Here is an 18,115-nt window from a genome sequence, read left to right on the forward strand (position 1 = left end):
GTGCCCATGTGTGTGCCCCTAGTGCCCCTCTGTGCCCCCAGCCCTGCAGCCAAGGCTGCACTGAGGTGCTGAGAGTTGAAGGCAACACAAATGCCACATGGTGGCAAGAAGTGTGGCTGACTGGAGGCTGGTGGCTGGTGGAGGGCTCAGCAGCAGAGCCAGCTGGGACTGTGCTGCCCTGCTGCTTTCTTAGGCTGCTGGCAGTCAGCAAGGGCAAAGCCTCATGGCTCAGGACAGCACCAGGAGATGAAGCCTAGTCCTGAGGTTTCATCCCTGAGTGAGAGCAGAGCATCAGGGGATGGTGGTGTGGGTGCTGTGCATCCAGGGGTGTCTAGAGGAGCACTGCAGGTCCCCTGCCCATGGAGGCAGCTGGATTGGCAGGAAGAATGAGGTCTGAGGAGGGGAGGAAGAGTTTCTGGTCCCACCTCATGTTGTTTTTCCCTTGGAGCCTGGTTTGCTGCTTCACAGGGTTTCAAGCCCTGGGGTGCAAGGGGGGCTGCAGGCTCACAGTGCCCTTCTGAGGTCTGCAGAGCTCTCTGTGCAGCAGCTCCCACCCTCTCCCTTCAGCCTGTGTGGTGCTGCAGCCTCCAGCATCACAGCATTGCCTAATGCAGCTGTGAGATGTGACCGTGGGCTCAGAAGGCAGAATTCCAGGCTGGTACTCCAAGGAGCTCATTAATGTGTTTAGAAAGTCCCACATTCCTCTAACTCATGGCAAACATTCCCAGGATTGGCTAACTTGCTCTATTTTAGTCTTCTAAAGATGCTCTCTCCCTGCTGCCTGCTCCCTGAGCTTCCCATGTCCACCACTCACCCTGCAAAGAGCTGGAGGGGGAAACCCTCCTGGCTGTGCTGGGAGCTCCCCTGGGAATGGGGCACCAGGCTCTGCTGCTTGTCTCCTGCCCAGAGAAGCTCTTGCCAAAGGGGAAAGAGAGGGCAAGGGAGCCTGGCAGCAGGAGGGGGAGCTACTTGAGCAGCAATTTCGACATTGCTAGCAGCCCTCCTCAGCCAACCCCCTGGAGACCCTTTCAGGAGCCTGAAATGTTGCTAAACAAGAAGAGCTCTGGGGCTGTCTGCAGGGGGGTGACTGGGGGAGGAGGGTTTCTGCTTGCTGGATGCTGCCAGGCTGGGTTGGAGAAGCTTCTCCAGCACAAAAGTCCTCCTTTGGCAGTGGTCACACAGATGCTGCCCTGCCATGGGGGCTGAGCAGGCACCAGGAGCCAGCAATGCTCTCTGGGTACCCTAAGGGCTCCTTTTTTGCTGCTGAACTTTCTGATGGTTCTGTTTGAGCAGGGGGGAGGCAGCTCTGCCCCCAGCTCCCCTTCTCCCCACAGCTGCCTCCTGTTCCAGGTGCTGCCCTCTCCCATATCTGAAGCTGTGTTAATGTTTGCTGTGTGGCACTGCCCTGCTCAGAGCCCTGCAGGACCACGGGGAGGTTCCTCCTCTAGCTCAGCAGCACTCCCAGCTCATCCAGACCAGTCACCCACAGCCCTCCCAGTAATTAATTGGTGTCATGAGCTGGGTGTCCCAGCAGCTCCTCCTGCCCTGCCTGTGGAGAGGATCTGTAGGAGCCTTGTCATCAGGAGGCTCCCAGGGCTCCTGTTGCAAGGAAAAACAACTCAGGCTTGGCAGCTGGCTCTGCTGTTTTGGGGTCTCTGTCCCAGCTCAGATGTCTCAGCTCCAAATAGCCACACTGGGGCATGCAGGGCTCTGCCTGGGCAGCTGCCAGGTGAAGCCACTTTTGGCACTGCTGGGACCTTCCCTGGTCTGCCCAGCACAGCCCCAGGAGCTGGAGCTGGGCTCCACACCGAGCTCGCTCTGCTCCAGCAGACCAAGCCAGGACAGGGCCCTGGGCAGGGGGATGTTGCTCCATGCAGGATCCAGAGGTGGCTCCACGTGGCTGTGGCAGCCTGGCAGGGCTGTGCCATGCCTGTGGCTTTGGGTAGGGCATGCAGGCAGTTATCTAACAGCCAGGGTGTGTCTGGCACAGCCCTGGCCCAAGGGCACCCTGCGTCTCCACCACCACCCAGCAGGCAGCCTGCAGCCCTCCAAAGCCTCCCCACACCACAGGCCCAGCAGCTTTCTGTGGCAGGGGGGTTGTGTTTTCCTGTCAGGGGGCTGGAGGTGGAGGGCAGGACTGGGGCTACTGCTCCAGGCCTCTGCCTCACCAGCAGCCCTTATGAGTGTCCATCTGCATCCAAAGTCTGTGCCTTGTCCCTTTCATTTCAGGGGAAATTCTCTCCCCCAGCCTGTCCCAGAAGCAGGAACTCTGCCATTTCCAGCCTGGATATGTTTTGGGGCAGCTCATTTCCATTTCTTCTTGTGCTGGCCTTGTCTTGGCTCCAAGAGCAGTGCTCCTTCCCCCACTGCCCCCAGCCAGCCAATCCTCCAAGCCCTGTGAGGCATCTGCTGGCTCTGTGTTACCCCTGCCAGGGCTGCCAGGCTGCTCCTGCAGAGCCTTTCCTGCTTCTGCTGCTGCTGGAGTGACAGCCTCCTGCCTGGTGGCAGGGCACAGAGGTGGTGGCACAGCACAGCTGCCCCATGCAGCTCCCTGCCTGCCCTCCTGGCCCTCACACACCAGCCCAACCCCTCTGCCCTGTGCAGGGGCACAGCCAGGCACTGCCAGCCTTTGCTGGGGCTGGGCATGAGGGCACTGCTCCTTCTGATTGCTCCCGGGGAGCCCTGGTGTCTGGGGGCATTCTTTGTCTTTCTCAGGGTTGCACCATGCCGGTGGCCAGCAGCCAGGCTGTGATTAACCTCCTTCAGCCCAGCCCTCCTCCTCCTCTGCTCCTCGGAGCAGGAGGGCTGGCAGCTGCGAGGAGCCTGGGGGAGCTCTCCCTGTAACCCAGAGCAGGGGAGGGAGGAGAGATGAGGTTTGGAGGCTGATTCTGGCAGCAGCAGGCACGAGAGAGATGAAAAGCTCGGGGCAGGAGTACAAGAGAGGAGGGAAGCTGTGGTGTGCATGCTCCTGGGAGCCCCTGCAGCCCTGCTGCATGCGTGCTGCACGTTACTGCTGTACCTACCCAAACTGAAACCAGCCTTGGCTTGTGGACGCTGGCTGGAGACAGGCAGCTCCCCTCCCCAGGGGAGAATCCAATTTTCACTCCATCCAGCTCGTGTTTCTGACCTGGAATGACTTCCCTCTTTATATTTAACCAAAGCTCCCCCCGAGCCCTGTGCTTCTCACAGCCTCAAGGCACAGACCTGCCCCGAGGCAGGCCCAGCACTGGGACCCCTTTGCCCCATGGCCCAGCAGGCAGAGCCTGGGCAAGGCTGGGCTGGTGGGAAAGGGGACCTGGGGTCCCAGCCCACTCCTACACCCTCTGCTCCTTAGGGTTTAGGTCTAGAAATGCCAAGGAAGAGCAAAGTGTGGGTGCTGTGGCCACTGCACAGCTGGCTGGCAAAGCACCAGGGGCTGAGCAGCTCCTGGGCTGTGTCACAGGAGGGACCCCACCAGGTGCAGCCTGTTGCATTGTGCCCACCTGCCCCCCGAGCCTGGGGAGCAGCGACCCTGAGGTCCATCTCTATGGAATCATTTGGGTTGGAAAAGTTCTTTCAGCTCATCCAACCCAACCATTCTCCAACTCTGCCAAGGCTGCTGCTAAACCATGGCCCTCAGCTCCACATCTCTGCAGCTTCCAAATACCCCTTGACAGCCAGCCCTGCCTGGGGACACCCTGCCCCCGGGGTCCCTGCCTGGGGACACCCTGCTCCAGCTTTCTGTAGGGATAACCTGCTCCAGATTCTGTCCATCTCCCATGGGGCTGGGACAGACCTGGCTTGCAGGACACACCTCTGGATGCCTGGAGGGGCTGCAGATCTTTTCCATAGCATTAATGCCTTGGTTAGAATTCAGAGGTGCCATGGACCTGCTGTGATGGTTTGAAACTGTCTTTTTAATTTTTTCCTTGCAAAGTTCAAAACAGAAAAGTGAAAGATTGTAAATAAGTCACTACTGGGTGTAAGAAAGCAAAATACTGATTGTTCTAAACACTTCCATTGGATAGATAGAAATGTTTAAGAACTATTACCCAGAACAAAGTGGGGCACTCTGCACACTCTGCGTTCGGCAGTGGGGGCAGTTGCTGGCCTGTCTGGCTGCTGTTTCTTCTTCTCTTCTGGCTGAAGATAACACATACTGACCTTGGCAGCTAAGTTAACAACTTTCTGCTTAACTAACTCTGCTTCTCTGTCCAGGGGAGTCTTGGGGGGAAGCTCCTGGGAGAGAGAGAGGCCCCTTTGGGAGGGTCCCCTTGGGGGGAAGCAAAGGGAGATCGGTTGTGCTTTTCTGTTGATTGTATATATTTGTGAATGTTGTGAATTTTGTATATTTGTACATATTCATTGCATTTCATTGTAGATTTTAGACTCTGCTTGTAAACACAGCTTTTCATTTGCTTCCAGACTGAGCTAGCCTGGTTATTGTTGGTGGGGGGGGAATTTCAGCTCACACCAACACACTTTTTATTTTTTGGAGAGCATGAGACTCTTAATCTCAGGGTCGTGGGTTCGAGCCCCATGTTGGGCGCCAAAAAATAAAAAGTGTGTCGGTGTGAGCTGAAATTCCCCCCCCACCAACAATAACCAGGCTAGCTCAGTCTGGAAGCAAATGAAAAGCTGTGTTTACAAGCAGAGTCTAAAATCTACAATGAAATGCAATGAATATGTACAAATATACAAAATTCACAACATTCACAAATATATACAATCAACAGAAAAGCACAACCGATCTCCCTTTGCTTCCCCCCAAGGGGACCCTCCCAAAGGGGCCTCTCTCTCTCCCAGGAGCTTCCCCCCAGACTCCCCTGGACAGAGAAGCAGAGTTAGTTAAGCAGAAAGTTGTTAACTTAGCTGCCAAGGTCAGTGTGTTATCTTCAGCCAGAAGAGAAGAAGAAACAGCAGCCAGACAGCCCAGCAACTGCCCCCACTGCCGAACGCAGAGTGTGCAGAGTGCCTACTTTGTTCTGGGTAATAGTTCTTAAACATTTCTATCTATCCAATGGAAGTGTTTAGAATAATCAGTATTTTGCTTTCTTACACCCAATAGTGACTTATTTACAATCTTTCACTTTTCTGTTTTGAACTTTGCAAGGAAAAAATTAAAAAGACAGTTTCAAACCATCACACCTGCCTAGTTTTGCACCCAAAGGGGCACCAGGTCCCTCCCAGGGCTGCTCTCCCTCCTGTAGCACAGGGCCTGGTGCAGGACATGTCCTTGCTCTGGAGCCTTGCTTGCAGAGCAGGATGGCAGTCCTGTAAATAAAACCTCTCAGGAGACACAGTGGGGTTTGGGGCTGGGAGGAAGCTAAATGGGTTTGAAGTGTTTATTCACTCCTGCAGTCCTTGAAAACCTCTCCAGGCCCTTCTGGGAGCACTCAGTGGTGTGACTCACGGTGCTGTGCTGGGGGCAGCAGCAGGCAGCAGAGGTGTTTGGCTCCAACTCGACTGCTCTGTGGGGCTGTGCTATTCTGGGTATCTCCAGCAAGGCTTCTTCAGGGTCATATTATCCACTGAGGGCAAAGCTGGCCTGTTTAAGCCACCTGCATGCCAGCCCTGAGCACCCAGCAGGGCACTGAGTCACTGCTGCCCAGACGTGATGCAGCCCTGCACCCGTGCTGGGACAGCTGCCCCACAGCAGCCTGGCTCCCCCCTGATCCTGTGACTTCAGGGTGAATCAGGCTGAGATAGGAGAGCAAACAAGGCACTAAGCCAGGCCTGATGCAGGCAAGCACAAATACTCCTCCAAAGGTAGCCCACTGTGGGTGTGTGACACACCAGAGCCACACAGTGCAGGGAGGAGGAAGCCCTGAGCTGGAGGATTCATTCTCAGTGAGTCCTTGGCTCCAGCTCTGGATGTCCCCTGGCCCCCACCAGTGCTCTCTGGGGAGGATGGGCACATGGATTGGATGATCTTGAAGCTCTCTTCCAGCCAAATCTGTTCTGTGGTTCCAGGTTGCAGCCTGGGGGATCTGCTTGGCTTTGGTGTGCAAGAGGCTGGGGTTTGGCTGCCCTGGTGGCTGCCCTGGAGGGAAGAACTTCGTTGTCCTGAGATAAATGTGGGAGGTTCCTCCTGAGTGTTTGGTGCAATGACTTCTGCTGAACAGCAGCTCCCACCATGCAGAGGAGCAGCTGGGGGGTCCCCACTTGTTTGCTGATGCAGTTGGGTGACATTCTCCAGCTCCAAGGGGTGCCCTGAGACCTCCTCATGCTCAGAACCCCCAAGGGAGGGCTGCCCTGTGCCCGGGGTGGGGGTTGATGGTGAATTCAGAAATACTTTAATGTGAAGTGAAACCAGGAGGGAATTCCAAACCCAGCAGCAATCAGATTCCTTGAGCCAGGTCTCAGAAAGCAGCTCCAGGGCTCAGCTCAGCTGCACCAGCAAAATAAACCCTGGCATTCAGTGGGCACCCACCCACAGGGCATGGCCTGGCAGCTGTGCCATCTCCCACTGCAAGCCCACCCTGGGTGGCACCGTTGTCTGCTGTCACCTCTGGGGGTGGCATCCGAGGGTCCCACGCAGAAGCTCTCAGGGACGTTTGGAGCTGTCCTTGCCCCAGAGGATCAGCACCGGGCAGCTGAAGCAGATCGCTGGGGTGAGGCAGGGGCCCGGGCAGCTGCTGCGCGTTAAACCCTCCCTGCCCTTGCCCGGCTGCGCTGTGGCACCGGGAGCCGAGGCTGGGGGGAGGCAATCCAGGAGCTGTTCTCTTTGGAGCTGAATTCCAGCCCCGCGCTCCCAATCCCGGCGCTTTATCGACTTTTCCGCTGGAGCCGGCTCCTGCCCCGGGCTCTGTAACCGCTCCTCTCTCTGCATTCCTCAGATTCTTCTGCTGCTTCAGACGCTGCGCAGGAGAAGGGCTCTGAGGTCCCTGGTGAAGAAAGGGAGGCGAGGAGGAGGAGGTGGAGGAGGTTTCCTGTGGACTCCAAGCAGCCAAACAACCCCACAGCATGTCCCAGGTGCTGCAGAACCACGTGCTGCGTGTCGGCCAGACCGTCTGTGTCTCCTCCCAGGAGAAAAGCCAAAGTCTGCACCCAGCAGGGTGCTGCCCTGCACTGCCCATCCAGTGTGTCTACTACTCCAGGGAGAGCTGGGCCAACGCCCCCTCCATGGTGCCCACCACCAGCACACGGCTGCGCCCCGGTGCCCGGCTGTGCACTGCCCACCCGGTGCTGGAGCAGTTGGCCTCGCAGGGCACCTCTTTGGAGACCCCCACAGCCCCCTGCCAGCCCGAGGAGGAGGAGGAGACCAGCACGGATGCTGAGGCCCACCAGGTGTCTCCTACCTTGGACATCTCCATAGAAAGCCTCAACCAGCTGATCCTGGAGATCGATCCAACCTTCCAGCCGCTGCGCTGCGAGCCGCTGAGGGAGGAGCTCCAGCCGGCTGCCCGGGGGGACGCTGCCGCCCGGAGAGCAGAGCCGCAGGCGATAGGTGAGGCCAAAGGCAGGTCAGAGCCAGGGAAAGCCACCAGCAAGGGGCAGAGTGAAAGCTCAGAGAGGAGAGGTTGGCCACGCACCAGCCCCAGTGGGCAGGATGAGGTCCTGTGCTCCTGTGGAGGGCTGGACGTGGGCGCTGGTGGCATCCCCCACTGTCCCCAGTGTTTGGGTGTCTCCTGACACCCAAACTTCACATCCAGGAGCAGGAGATGAGGCTGTGCCCAGGCTCTCTGCCTGGCTCAAGTGCTTAGGTAGCCCCAGACTGCCCACTTGTGCCCAGCTCAGCAGGACGCCAAGGGAAGCAGGGAGCAGAGCCTTGGCTCAGCCTGGGGTTTGGTTCCCTGGCTTTGGAGGACACATTTCTCATTAGCAAAGGGACCTGCAGCTCTCAGAAGATGCCTAACCCAAGTTATTGCTGCCAGTGACCAGGGGCAGGCACTGACCTCAGGATGCCATGCCAGGACTGCCCTCACCCTCGCAGCAGAGCCTTGCCCAGGGTAATATTTGCCCTGTGGAAGCACAAGGATTGGAAGTCAGATTTCCAAAGCCCTGGGCTAAGGCACTGATCCTTGCACCACCACCCACTGAAGCCTTCCCAGACACCTGGACAGGGAAATTCTTTTTTTTCCCAGGGCTTGTGCACTCCTCCAGCAGCATACCTGGCACAGGCTGGGCACTGCATACCTGGCACATGCTGGGCACAGCACCAGCAGAATGCACCAACTCCCTCTTCTTGCTCCCATGCCTGGTAGGGGGCTGATGTGACCCCTTTGGCAACACTTCCCTGGCATCCCCTGATCCAAGGCTCTGCTGCCTGTGCTGCTCCTGATCCAGGCACTGGCTCCTGGCTCTCCTGCAGTGTGTGAGCTGCAGAACTCACCCTGCCCAGGGGGACACCGGCAGGCAGCATCCTGCAGGCAGCTGCAGAGGTTCTGGGACAGTGAGGACAGCCCCATGATGTGGTCAGGTCCCTGAAGGTCTCAGCCTTTCCAGGTGTCTGTGTCCTTGGGCATGGAAATACCTCAAAATCCTGACCCAGGCCTCTTCCCAGAGGAAGGGCAAGTGAGAGGATGTTAAAGGCATGAGAAAAATCCTCTTCTTCCTGAGCCCTCATGTGTGAGGAATGCAGGGCTGGAGGAGGACAAGGTGCAGGTCCTGCTGCACCAGGCAGGTGGAGAGAGCCCAGAACCCAAGCATGGAGCAGCTGAGCCAGAGCCAGGGGGTGCAGAGTGAGCACCTCCAGGGTGACTCTGGAGCAGAGGGCATCCTGCTGCCCACTGGGATGGAAGGAGGTGGCCTTGCAGATAAAGCTCTGTGGCAAAGACTGAGCTCTTGGCTGCTCAGAGGGTGCCTGGGGCTGCTCAGAGGGTGCCTGGGAGTGCTCAGTGCCCCTCCTGTGGGCACCACTCCAGCTGCAGTCCCCAGCAGCTCAGCAGGTACCATGCTGGTGGCTTTGACAAGCTGGCTCCCAGTGTTGGCCTGAACATCTGGGAACCTGCCCCTAGATTCCACGGGGAAAGCCTCACTTCAGCTTTCCTTTGCTTTTAACTCTTCTTCTTCACACAAGCTTCCTTCAGCCACCTCCTCCTGCTCCAGACACACAACCTGTGCCTGTGCTGCTGCTCCCAGCTCACCCCAGCTGGCCCTGTGGAAATGCTTCCATCCATCCCCTGCCTCCCTCTGCTCCCCTGGCTGTGCTGGGGGAGCCCTGCACAGAGCCCCACAGCCTCTCCTTTGGCCTAAGGTCTAAATTCCCTGCAAGCAGCCACTGGAAGGGAGGGCTGGCAGGAGGCTGTGGTGCCCAGAGCCCACAAGAGAGCCTTGCTCTTGTCTAGTGGAAACCATGAGGAGAGCTTTTAACAGAGCAGATGCTGGAGCAACAGGAGGCACCTCCAAGAGTCCCCAGCCCCCCTGGTGCTGGCTCCTGGAGAGGAGGAGAGCATCACTGCTTGCGTGGCAGCTGGGCTGTGCTTTGCAGTGCTTCTGCCACTCCTTGATGCTGAAGAAGCTGCCAAGGTCTGGAGCAAATATTTGAGGTTTAACCACACCTGATAAGCAGGAGAGAAGGCAGAGAAGCAGGAGGCAAAAGGCTCTGTTTGCCCAGCACACAGAGGCCTTTCACTTAGTTCTTGAACAGCCCAATTCCCATCCTCATTTCTCTGCTCCTTTTGATGGGGACTTGGACAAAAAGCATCAAGCCAAGAGCTTGCTGCAAGGGTTTGCCCCCTGGCACCAGCTCCACACAGCTCCAGAGCCTCTCCAAGGACAGGCTTTGGAGGGGTTCCTGCTGGTGGCAGTGGCAGTGGGGTGCTGGGGGGACACAGAGGCAGCTGTGGCCCCTTCCTATGCAGGGGTCCAGCTGTGTCCTCACTGGGAGCAGTCCTGGCTTACCTGGTGCCTCCTTGGCAGCTCTTTGCTGGCTGTGCCAACCCAGCCCCATGCAGGGGTCAGTGTAGGGAAGGGGCTCAGAGAGTAACTTTTGTGCTTTTGCTGCTGCTGGCGCTCTGTGCCCCAAGGGTTTGGCTGTGCCTGGCAGTAACCAAGGCCTGCAGTGCTGGGCAGCCCCCCAGCAGCTCTGCCCTGGCCAGTTCCTCACTGGCAGCTCCCAGGGCACTTCACATCCACTGCCAGGGAGCTCAGGGCTGCTGAGAGCAGTTTGTCACTGCTGCAGCTGAAAGCTTTCCTCTGTCCAAGAAACATCTTTAAGGTGAGAAACTTCCCTGAACTCCATGGCAGGGCAAGGAGCAGGAGCTGGAAACAAAGCTGAGCACGTTCAGACCTGTGAGGAGGCACAGGGGAGGTGATCAAGCACCCAGCAGCTTCCCTGCAGCAGAGGAGTTTGCCGAGGCTGCCAGCCCTGAAATCAAGTCTGAGTGCCTCTGGCTGAGGGCTCCTCCCAGCCAGGAATGATGCCCAGGGACTGGCCTGCATTGGACACCTGGGGAGCCAGGCACCCTCTTGTCCTGGCTGTGGGGCTTCACTGGAGGTCCTGGGGCAGGTGATGCTCTGCCAGATGTGTTCCCATGTGGATAATGGCAAGGAAAGGGGCAGGAGGAAACCCCCAGCAGGACACAGGCTCTGCCTTGGCAATCAGTGCTCTAAAGAGACTTGTGCAGGGTGGAAGAGGGGGAAAGGGAGTAGCTGGCCCCTACCCTGGGCCAGAGGTGACAGCTGGAGCCTTGTGACTGCCCTTTGCCTCCTGCTCCACAGCCACAGTGCCAGTGGTGCAGGAGGCATGGGTGGTGTGGCAGGCACAATGGCTGTGCCAGGGGGCCCAGTGACACCCCCCATGCTCCTCCCCCCAGGCAGCCTGGACACTGCAGGGCCATGCACTGCTGCCATGGGCACCCCCGAGCCTGATGTCATCCCCGGGGGGGCACGCAGATGTTTTTCTCTTGAGTCAGGTACCAACAGAGCAGCTGCAGGAGGAAACACCCTGCTCTGGCTGCAGGTCTGGGCAGGCAGGGTCTGTGCCATGCTGGGGGGGGGGGGTCTGTGCAGTCAGACATGACCATGGCTCACCTCTCTCCCTCCCCTGGGAGCCTGCCAGCACTGGGGTGGGTCCCTGGGGCTCAGCGTCTGTGAAGAAATCAGCCCTGGTAGGGACTTAGCCAAGGCTGCTGGTGGGCCATGGGGGTCTCCCTGCAGAGCCTGGGGTCCTCCCCCGGGCCCTGTGGGGGGTGCAAACCGTAGGCAGAATGAGCAGAGCTGTGCCCCCCAGTGCTGAGCTCCTCTCTCTCCCTGCAGACACCAAATACATCGAGCTGGCAGCAGGCAGAGCCACGGGGCCCGAGGGCTGCCCCAGCCCCTCCGCCACCCCCAGCCCCTTCTCCAGGTCCCCCCAGGGCAACAGCTTCCTGGCCCACAAAGGGGGGCTCAGGGGCACCTACAACACCGGTGGCAGCCTGGTTTTCTCCAGCCCATCCAGAGCCACCAGCCCCAGCCCGGGCACCCCAACCGCTGCCTCCCCGCCCCGTGGCATCACCGTGCCCCAGCCGTGCCTGGATGGACAGACAGACAGCATCTCCTATGGCACCTCCCCGGGCTTGGACAGCCTGCTGAAGCCTGTGCAGGTGGTGAAGGCCCAGCAGAGGAGCAGCTGGGTCTCCATGCTCTCCACCAGCCCTGGCTCAGACACCAGTTACGCCCTTGGCAGGTAAATGCCACCTTGTGTCCCACACTCGGGTTGGGCATGGGGATGGAAAAGGCATGGGGCTCTCACCCCAAGTCCCCCTGTCCAGGACCTCGTTCCTCAGGCTGGGGGTCGATGCCCACAGGGCTGGCATGGTCCTGGGTAGGCTCTCCTTGCTGACCTTCCCCTGCTCTCTGTCTCCCTCCTGCAGCAGCTCCCACTCGCTCCTCACCGACGACTCTGACGCCCACCCTGCTGCCTGCCCGTCCCCTGCCAGCTCCCGGGGCAGCCCCTGCCCACCCTCCCCAAGCATCAGGTCTCACTCTGGAGAAGCTTTTGGTCTGAGTCCCCAGCAGCCCAGGGCAGCCTGCTCCACCAAAGCCAACACCTCCCCAGCCCAGAAGGGACAGGCCAGCAGCTGTCCCCCCTCCATCCTCAACTCTGCAGGTGACATCCCAGTGCTGCTGGTGAACGGCTGCCTGGAGCACGGAGATGAAGCTTCCAGGCCAGCCAAGAAGCCCCCAGCCTCTGCCAAGCAGACCTCTCCTCCCAGCTGCAGCCCCACCCTGAGGCTGGGTGGCTTGAACAACGCTCTGTCAGCACCAGCACTCTCCTGTGTCCCTGACAGTAAGTCCCCTCCCTGCCCCTGGGCAGCTCTGGGGGGGAAGGAGCTGCAGACCTAGAGGGATGCCAGGAAACAAGGAGCAAATCCCATTGTGCACTGCCTTATAGACATGAAGGACAGGAGGCCCTGGCTTGAGCTGGAGAGCTTTGCTGTTCCTCCCTAGGCTTGTAGGGTTTATGGTGGTCTCAGTCTTTGCTGATGACCCTGCCCTGGCTGCGGTGTTTTGCCCCTCCAGGGTCCTGGGACAGAGGCTCAGCAGGCAGAAAGGCTCTGGCCCTCTGCAGGAGATGCAGTCACTGATAGCACCTGAGGATGGCACCCAGCTTTCTGTCACTTGATGCTTGTTTGTGGGCCCAGAGCAGGTGGGGAGGAGGGGACAGGGCTGCAGTTTGCTCTGGAGGACACCACAGTTCCTAAGGTCCTCATTCAGGGAGGAACAATGAGGTCCTTGTTCTCTGGAGGAGATGAGCAGAGGGGGCAGAGGCTTTTAATTGGGATTCTTATGGGACCAGCAAGAGGACTCTGTGGGTCAGATCCTCAGCTGGTGTAAATCCCCATGGGCCAGTGGACTTGTGCAGGGTCAGCCAGACTGGCACTGCTGAGGGATTCCATCTGCTGCCTCTCTGTGCCCCAGCACAGCCTGCCAAGAGAGATAATTAAGTGGGGAATGAATTATTCTGAGGGGAAGAAGCTCTGCTCAAAAGGGTTTGAAAAAAACAAAACCACAAAACCTTCAACCTTGGCCAGCCTGAAAGAGAAATCTCTCTGCCAGGGTTGTCTGCTCTGAAGAGCTTTCAGGGCCCACACTGACACTGTGAGGTCTCTTGCAGGTCCCTTCAGGGCTGGGCAGCCCACTATGAAGTTTGTGATGGACACATCAAAGTATTGGTTCAAGCCGAGCATGACGAGGGACCAAGGTAAGGCAGCAGGGCTGCCCCCACCCAGAGCTGCTCTCTGCGGGGCTGGGCTGCTCCCTGCAGCACCTGGCTCCAGCTCTTGCCTGTCCTGAGGCCCTTTGTGTCAACGTGAAGTATTCTGGGGGGTAACAAGCATAGAGAGACCCTCCCAGAGGTGCTGGGGGATGGCTCAGTGTGCCACAGCCCCTCCGTCCCCTCCTCAAGCCTAGCAAAGCTTCTCCTGCCTCTGACCATGCTGCTGCTGCTGCTCAGCACGGCCCCGGGTGGGTGCTGAGCGTGCCGGGGACTGCAGAGATGCCCAGTCCGCAGGGGGTGCTCGCAGGAGGGACGTGCGGGTCCCCAGCAGACGCTGCCGGCAGCTCCTGGCTGCTGCCGGGGAAGGGCTCGGGGAGGGCTCCGGGAGGGCTCCGGCCGGCAGCGCCGAGCGCAGGGGGGAGGTCCCCACCTGTTTTGCTTGGCTGAGCCTCTGCCTGTGCTTTGACAGCCATCCAGCTGCTGAGGGACAAGGAGCCAGGCACGTTCGTGGTGCGGGACAGCACGTCCTACCGGGGGTCCTTTGGGCTGGCCATGAAGGTTCCCAGCGCTGCCCCCAGCAGCCACACAGGTAGAGGGACTGGGAAAGGTGGGGCTGGCTTGGGAGGGTTTGGCTGAAAGCAGCCAAACTAAAGCAAGGTGGGACGATGAGAGGGAATGGGATGGAGCTTGAGGAGAGGGCAGAGTCAAACTGGAGATGAGGAAGGAATTCTTGACAGTGAGGGTGAGGAGATACTGGGACAGGGAAGCTGTGGATGTCCCCTCCCTGGAGGTGCTCAAGGCCAGGCTGGATGAGGCCTGGAGCAGCCTGGGCTGGTGGGAGGTGTCCCTGCCCATGGAACTGGCACCACATTAAGGTCCCTTCCAACCCAACCCATCCTGTGGTGCTGTGAGTCTGTGAGAAGCTGCAGGACTCTGCCTGGGTGGGAGATGCTGGCCTGGGAGTGCCCTTCCCACCCCTGCACAAGGACTGGCACCACAGAGCAGACCCTTGGGGTGGATGCCCCGGGGTGGGCTGGGGAGGGGAGGGGTGAAGCAGCAGCTGTGGTGCCTGACACTGCCCTGGGTCCCACCTGCAGGGGACGACAGTGGAGACCTCGTCAGGCACTTCCTCATCGAGTCGTCTGCCAGAGGAGTGCACCTGCGAGGGGCCAGTGAGGAGCTCTACTTTGGTAAGGGCAGTGCCAGTGCCAGTGCCTGCTGCAGCCCCAGCAGCTGCTTCCGGGGCCCCTGGAGGCACCACCCAGAACCAAGGCCCTCAGCTGTTCCTCAGCCCTGCAGTGTTTGTGTTGGGGGAAGCTGCATTCAGCCCCCAGCTCCTGCCTGCATTCCTCTGCCAGAGAGGCTCTGGTAGTGGTCTCCAAAACAGGAACATGGGATGGGGGTTGGAAAACCTCTGGTTGCCCCAAATAGTCCAGCTTGGCCTCCTCTCCCCCACTTCTGAGCTGCCTGGGACACTGCTGGGGGGCAGAGGTGCAAGGGTGGGAGGTGTCAGGACCACGACCCCCTCCAAGCAGCAGTTCTGTGTTACAGGAAGCCTCTCTGCCTTCGTGTACCAGCATGCCATCACCCCCCTGGCACTGCCCTGCAAGCTGAGCATCCCCACCAGAGGTAGGTGCTGGGGGCAGGAGAGGTGCTCCAAGTGGTCCCTCCTGCTGAGCTGGGGAGGTGGGAATGGTCCTGCAGTGGGCAGGAGGGTGAACTGCCCAGGTGCCCCCCAATGGGGCTGGTTGCCCTGGCTGGAGGTGGAGCAGGGACCTGCAAGAGCTGACCCAAGAACAACACAGTGGTGACTTCTGCTGAGGCTGGAGAGTGGTCAGCAGAGCAGCAAGGAGCAGGGAACCACTGGGCATGGGCAAGGAAAAGAGGAGTGGGGAGATGAGAGATGAAGAGCCAGGACCCTCAAAGGTCCCTTCCAACCCAACCCCTTCTATGAGTCTGTGTCAGGAGAAGGGGATGCAAGACAATTAAGTTAATTACTGCTCTAAACCCCTCTGGTTTAAGTGGTCCCTGGGCCTTTGGGCCTCTTGTGAGAGAAGGAATCAGCACCCAGGGAGGTGGCACAGAGCAGCCTGACCTGTGCTCCTGCTTCTCATTTGTGCAGATCTTGCTGATGGAGAAGACAGCTCTGACTGTGCTGCAGGACCCACGCTGGCCCCACTGAAGCAGGCTGCTGGTGAGCAGAAGAGCAGCACCCCCACAACCCCCATGGGCCCCATCCTGACCCCATGCCCAGCAGAAGCTGGAAAGCCAGGGACCCCTAACATTCTGTGAGCTGAGAGCAGAGAGCCAGGGGCCAGGAGCCCACCCAGGGAGGGGTGGGGAGGGGGTCAGGAGCTGCTTTATGTTGCTGGAAATTCTGAAAAAGAAGTTGGCCAGCAGAAAGGTTTAGTTTGACCCAGCAGAGCCCTTCAAACAGCTCAATCAGCCTCCAATGTCATGTTCCAGGTTGGCCTTCAGCCCTCTGCTGGCTTGGGTGGGGGAGGGGGTTTCTGCTTTTCATTAAAGGAAATATGCAATAAACAGAGAAAAAAAAAGAGAGAGAAACCCAAAAGTGACATTTAGAGACTGGAAATGAAACCCTTGGACTTTTACAGCAATTAGTGCAAAGAACTGAAGCAAACCAAAAATCAACCTCTGAAGAATTTCTGAGTCACCAAACCTTTGGGGGTTTGGTTTGGTTTGGTTTGGTTTGGTTTGTGTTTTCACCAAAACAAATGTGAGCCAGGGAGCTGTGGCCAGGTCTGCAGGCTGATGATGATGCTGATGATGATGCTGGTGCTGGTGCTGCTGCTGCTGCTGCTGCTGATGATGATGATGATGATGATGCTTCCTGGGACCCAGCTCTGGCCCTGCTGTGCTGGAGGTGCCATTGTGAGCCCCTCTCTGAGCCAGACTCTCTTTTCCCCTTTGCAGTGTGCAACGTCCTGTACCTCAGCTCTGTGAACGTGGAGACCCTGACAGGAGCCCCAGCCATCCAGAAGGCCATTTCCAGCACCTTCGAGCTGGAGACCCTCCCCACACCCACCCTGGTGCACTTCAGAGTGACTGAGCAGGGCATCACCCTCACAGACATCCAGAGGAAGTAAGAGCTGCCTGGGGAGGCTCAGGTGGCTGCTGTGGCCAAGGGCTCTTTGGTTTCACAGAATGGTTTGGGTTGGAAGGAACCTTGAAGGTCTCCCAGCTCCACCCCCCTGGCACTGGCAGGGATGCCTCCCCCTAGCCCAGGCTGCTCAAGGCCTCACCCAACCTGGCCAGCTGGTGGTGAGGTGCAAGGCAGAGCTGGATGGCTGCTGGAGGGGCAGCTCACCCGAGACCCCCAGCTGCCTCCCCTCCTCCTAGCCTGCCAGGGTGCTCCCCTGGATAGCTCAGACAGAGCCATGCTGCAACCCAGGGCTGGGTTTGACCTCTGTGGTACAGCACAGAGAGTGATGCTTGGAGTGAAGCTGTGGGGAACAGCTTAGCAGAGGGAGGCAGGAGGTGGCTGATTCCAAGAGCTGCCAGCACCTTGCCAGCTGCCAGTGTAGCCCCAGCCCTGGGGAGCTGCACCCCCATCCCACCCTCCCTGTCCCAGACTCCCATCCCACCCTCCCTGTCCCACACCTCCAGCAGCCACGTTTCAAGCAGGGTTCGAATTTGCAGACCTCTGTTTCCCCCCCACACCCCTGCCCAGGCACTTCCCCCCCTGACCCCTCACTCTCCTGCCCTGCAGGGTGTTTTTCAGGAGACACTACCCCCTGGCTGCCCTCAGGTTCTGTGGGATGGATCCTGAGAACAGAAAGTGAGTTTTTGGCTGCTCTGGGGGGTGAGGGTCTTGGTGCTGCTCAGGGCAGCTGCTGGGTGTTGGATTCCCCATGGTTCCCAGCACTGCTCACATCCCAGATCCCTGCCCTGGGCTGGGTGCAGCAAGGTTTAGCTAAAGCTAAGCCTTGGCTTTGCAGCTGCTGGAATGAGGCAAAGATCAGCCTCTGACAAACCTAATTCCCTTCTTCCCTCAGGTGGCAGAAGTACTGCAAGTCCTCGAGGTGAGCCGTGCGTGGGGACACAGCTGGGATGTGCTGGTGGAGGTGGGGGTGGGGTGGGTGCTGCCTTGGCCCATCCTGGCCCCTCCAGAGGCTGCCCTACAAAGCTTTGAGAGTCCAAGCTTAAAAATGAAGTGACGAAAGTGAAGGTGGTGGCAGGATGAGATGTGGCACAGATGGGTGAAGCTTGGGGGGGTTGTACTGTGTGGGCTTTGCTGAGAGGCTTGGCTGAGCCCAACCCTCCACATCCCCTGGTGTAGAAAGCCCCCATCCAAGTCCAGCCCTGCTCAGGGCTCAGGAAGGGAGTTCCTGTCTGGCTCTACCTTGTGTCCAGGAGACTGCTCACAGCTGGGGAAGCTTTGCCAGAAACACTTCTCCCGACTGCTTTGCTTCCAAGGAAACGTGACTGGGGAGCAGGCCAAGGTGGAACTGCTGGGACTGGGGCTTGGCTTGGTGGCTGGGGCTGCTTTCAGCCCATGCCTTTGGATTCCTGGATGCAAAACTGATTCATTCTCTCTCCTTTTTCACAGGATCTTCGGGTTTGTGGCCAAGAGCCAGACGGATTCACAGAACCTCTGCCACCTGTTTGCAGAGTACGACAGCGTGCAGCCCGCGGCACCTCTCATCCACCTCCTCTGCCAGCTCCTGCCAGGCCCATAGGGGACACAGTGCCCAGGGCAGCTCGGGGCTGGCACCTGCCTGCATGCTGCCCAGCCCCTCCTGCCCACCTGGCCCTGCTCCTGCGCTGCCTGTGGGCAGCAGCTCCTATTTACCTCGGTTGGTTTGGCAGCGTTGTGCTGAGAGTCCCAGCCATGGACTGTGCTCTGCTGGCATCAGATCTTCCTCCAGAACCCTCCATGAGGCATCACAGGGCAGTGCCACCCACAGGGAGCTGTGCCAGGCTGGGAGCAGGGCTGTAGGATGGGAGCTGTGCTCCTCATACAGAACTGCT

General features: G+C 58.9%; 1 protein-coding gene across 1 annotated transcript; it reads left to right on the forward strand.

Moving 5' to 3' along the window:
* Nucleotides 1–6,945: 6,945 nt before the first annotated feature.
* On the forward strand, nucleotides 6,946–17,823 carry TNS4 (tensin 4). Its single transcript, XM_054396888.1, has 12 exons — nucleotides 6,946–7,429; nucleotides 11,182–11,590; nucleotides 11,778–12,193; nucleotides 13,022–13,108; nucleotides 13,593–13,712; nucleotides 14,221–14,313; nucleotides 14,675–14,752; nucleotides 15,246–15,317; nucleotides 16,058–16,226; nucleotides 16,854–16,922; nucleotides 17,140–17,166; nucleotides 17,694–17,823. Exons 1-12 carry the CDS (start codon nucleotides 6,946–6,948, stop codon nucleotides 17,821–17,823), a joined length of 2,154 nt encoding a protein of 717 aa, XP_054252863.1.
* Nucleotides 17,824–18,115: the final 292 nt, after the last annotated feature.

Source organism: Indicator indicator, chromosome 39, assembly GCF_027791375.1.
Source record: "Indicator indicator isolate 239-I01 chromosome 39, UM_Iind_1.1, whole genome shotgun sequence".
In the NCBI taxonomy this organism is placed as follows: Eukaryota; Metazoa; Chordata; class Aves; order Piciformes; family Indicatoridae; genus Indicator; species Indicator indicator.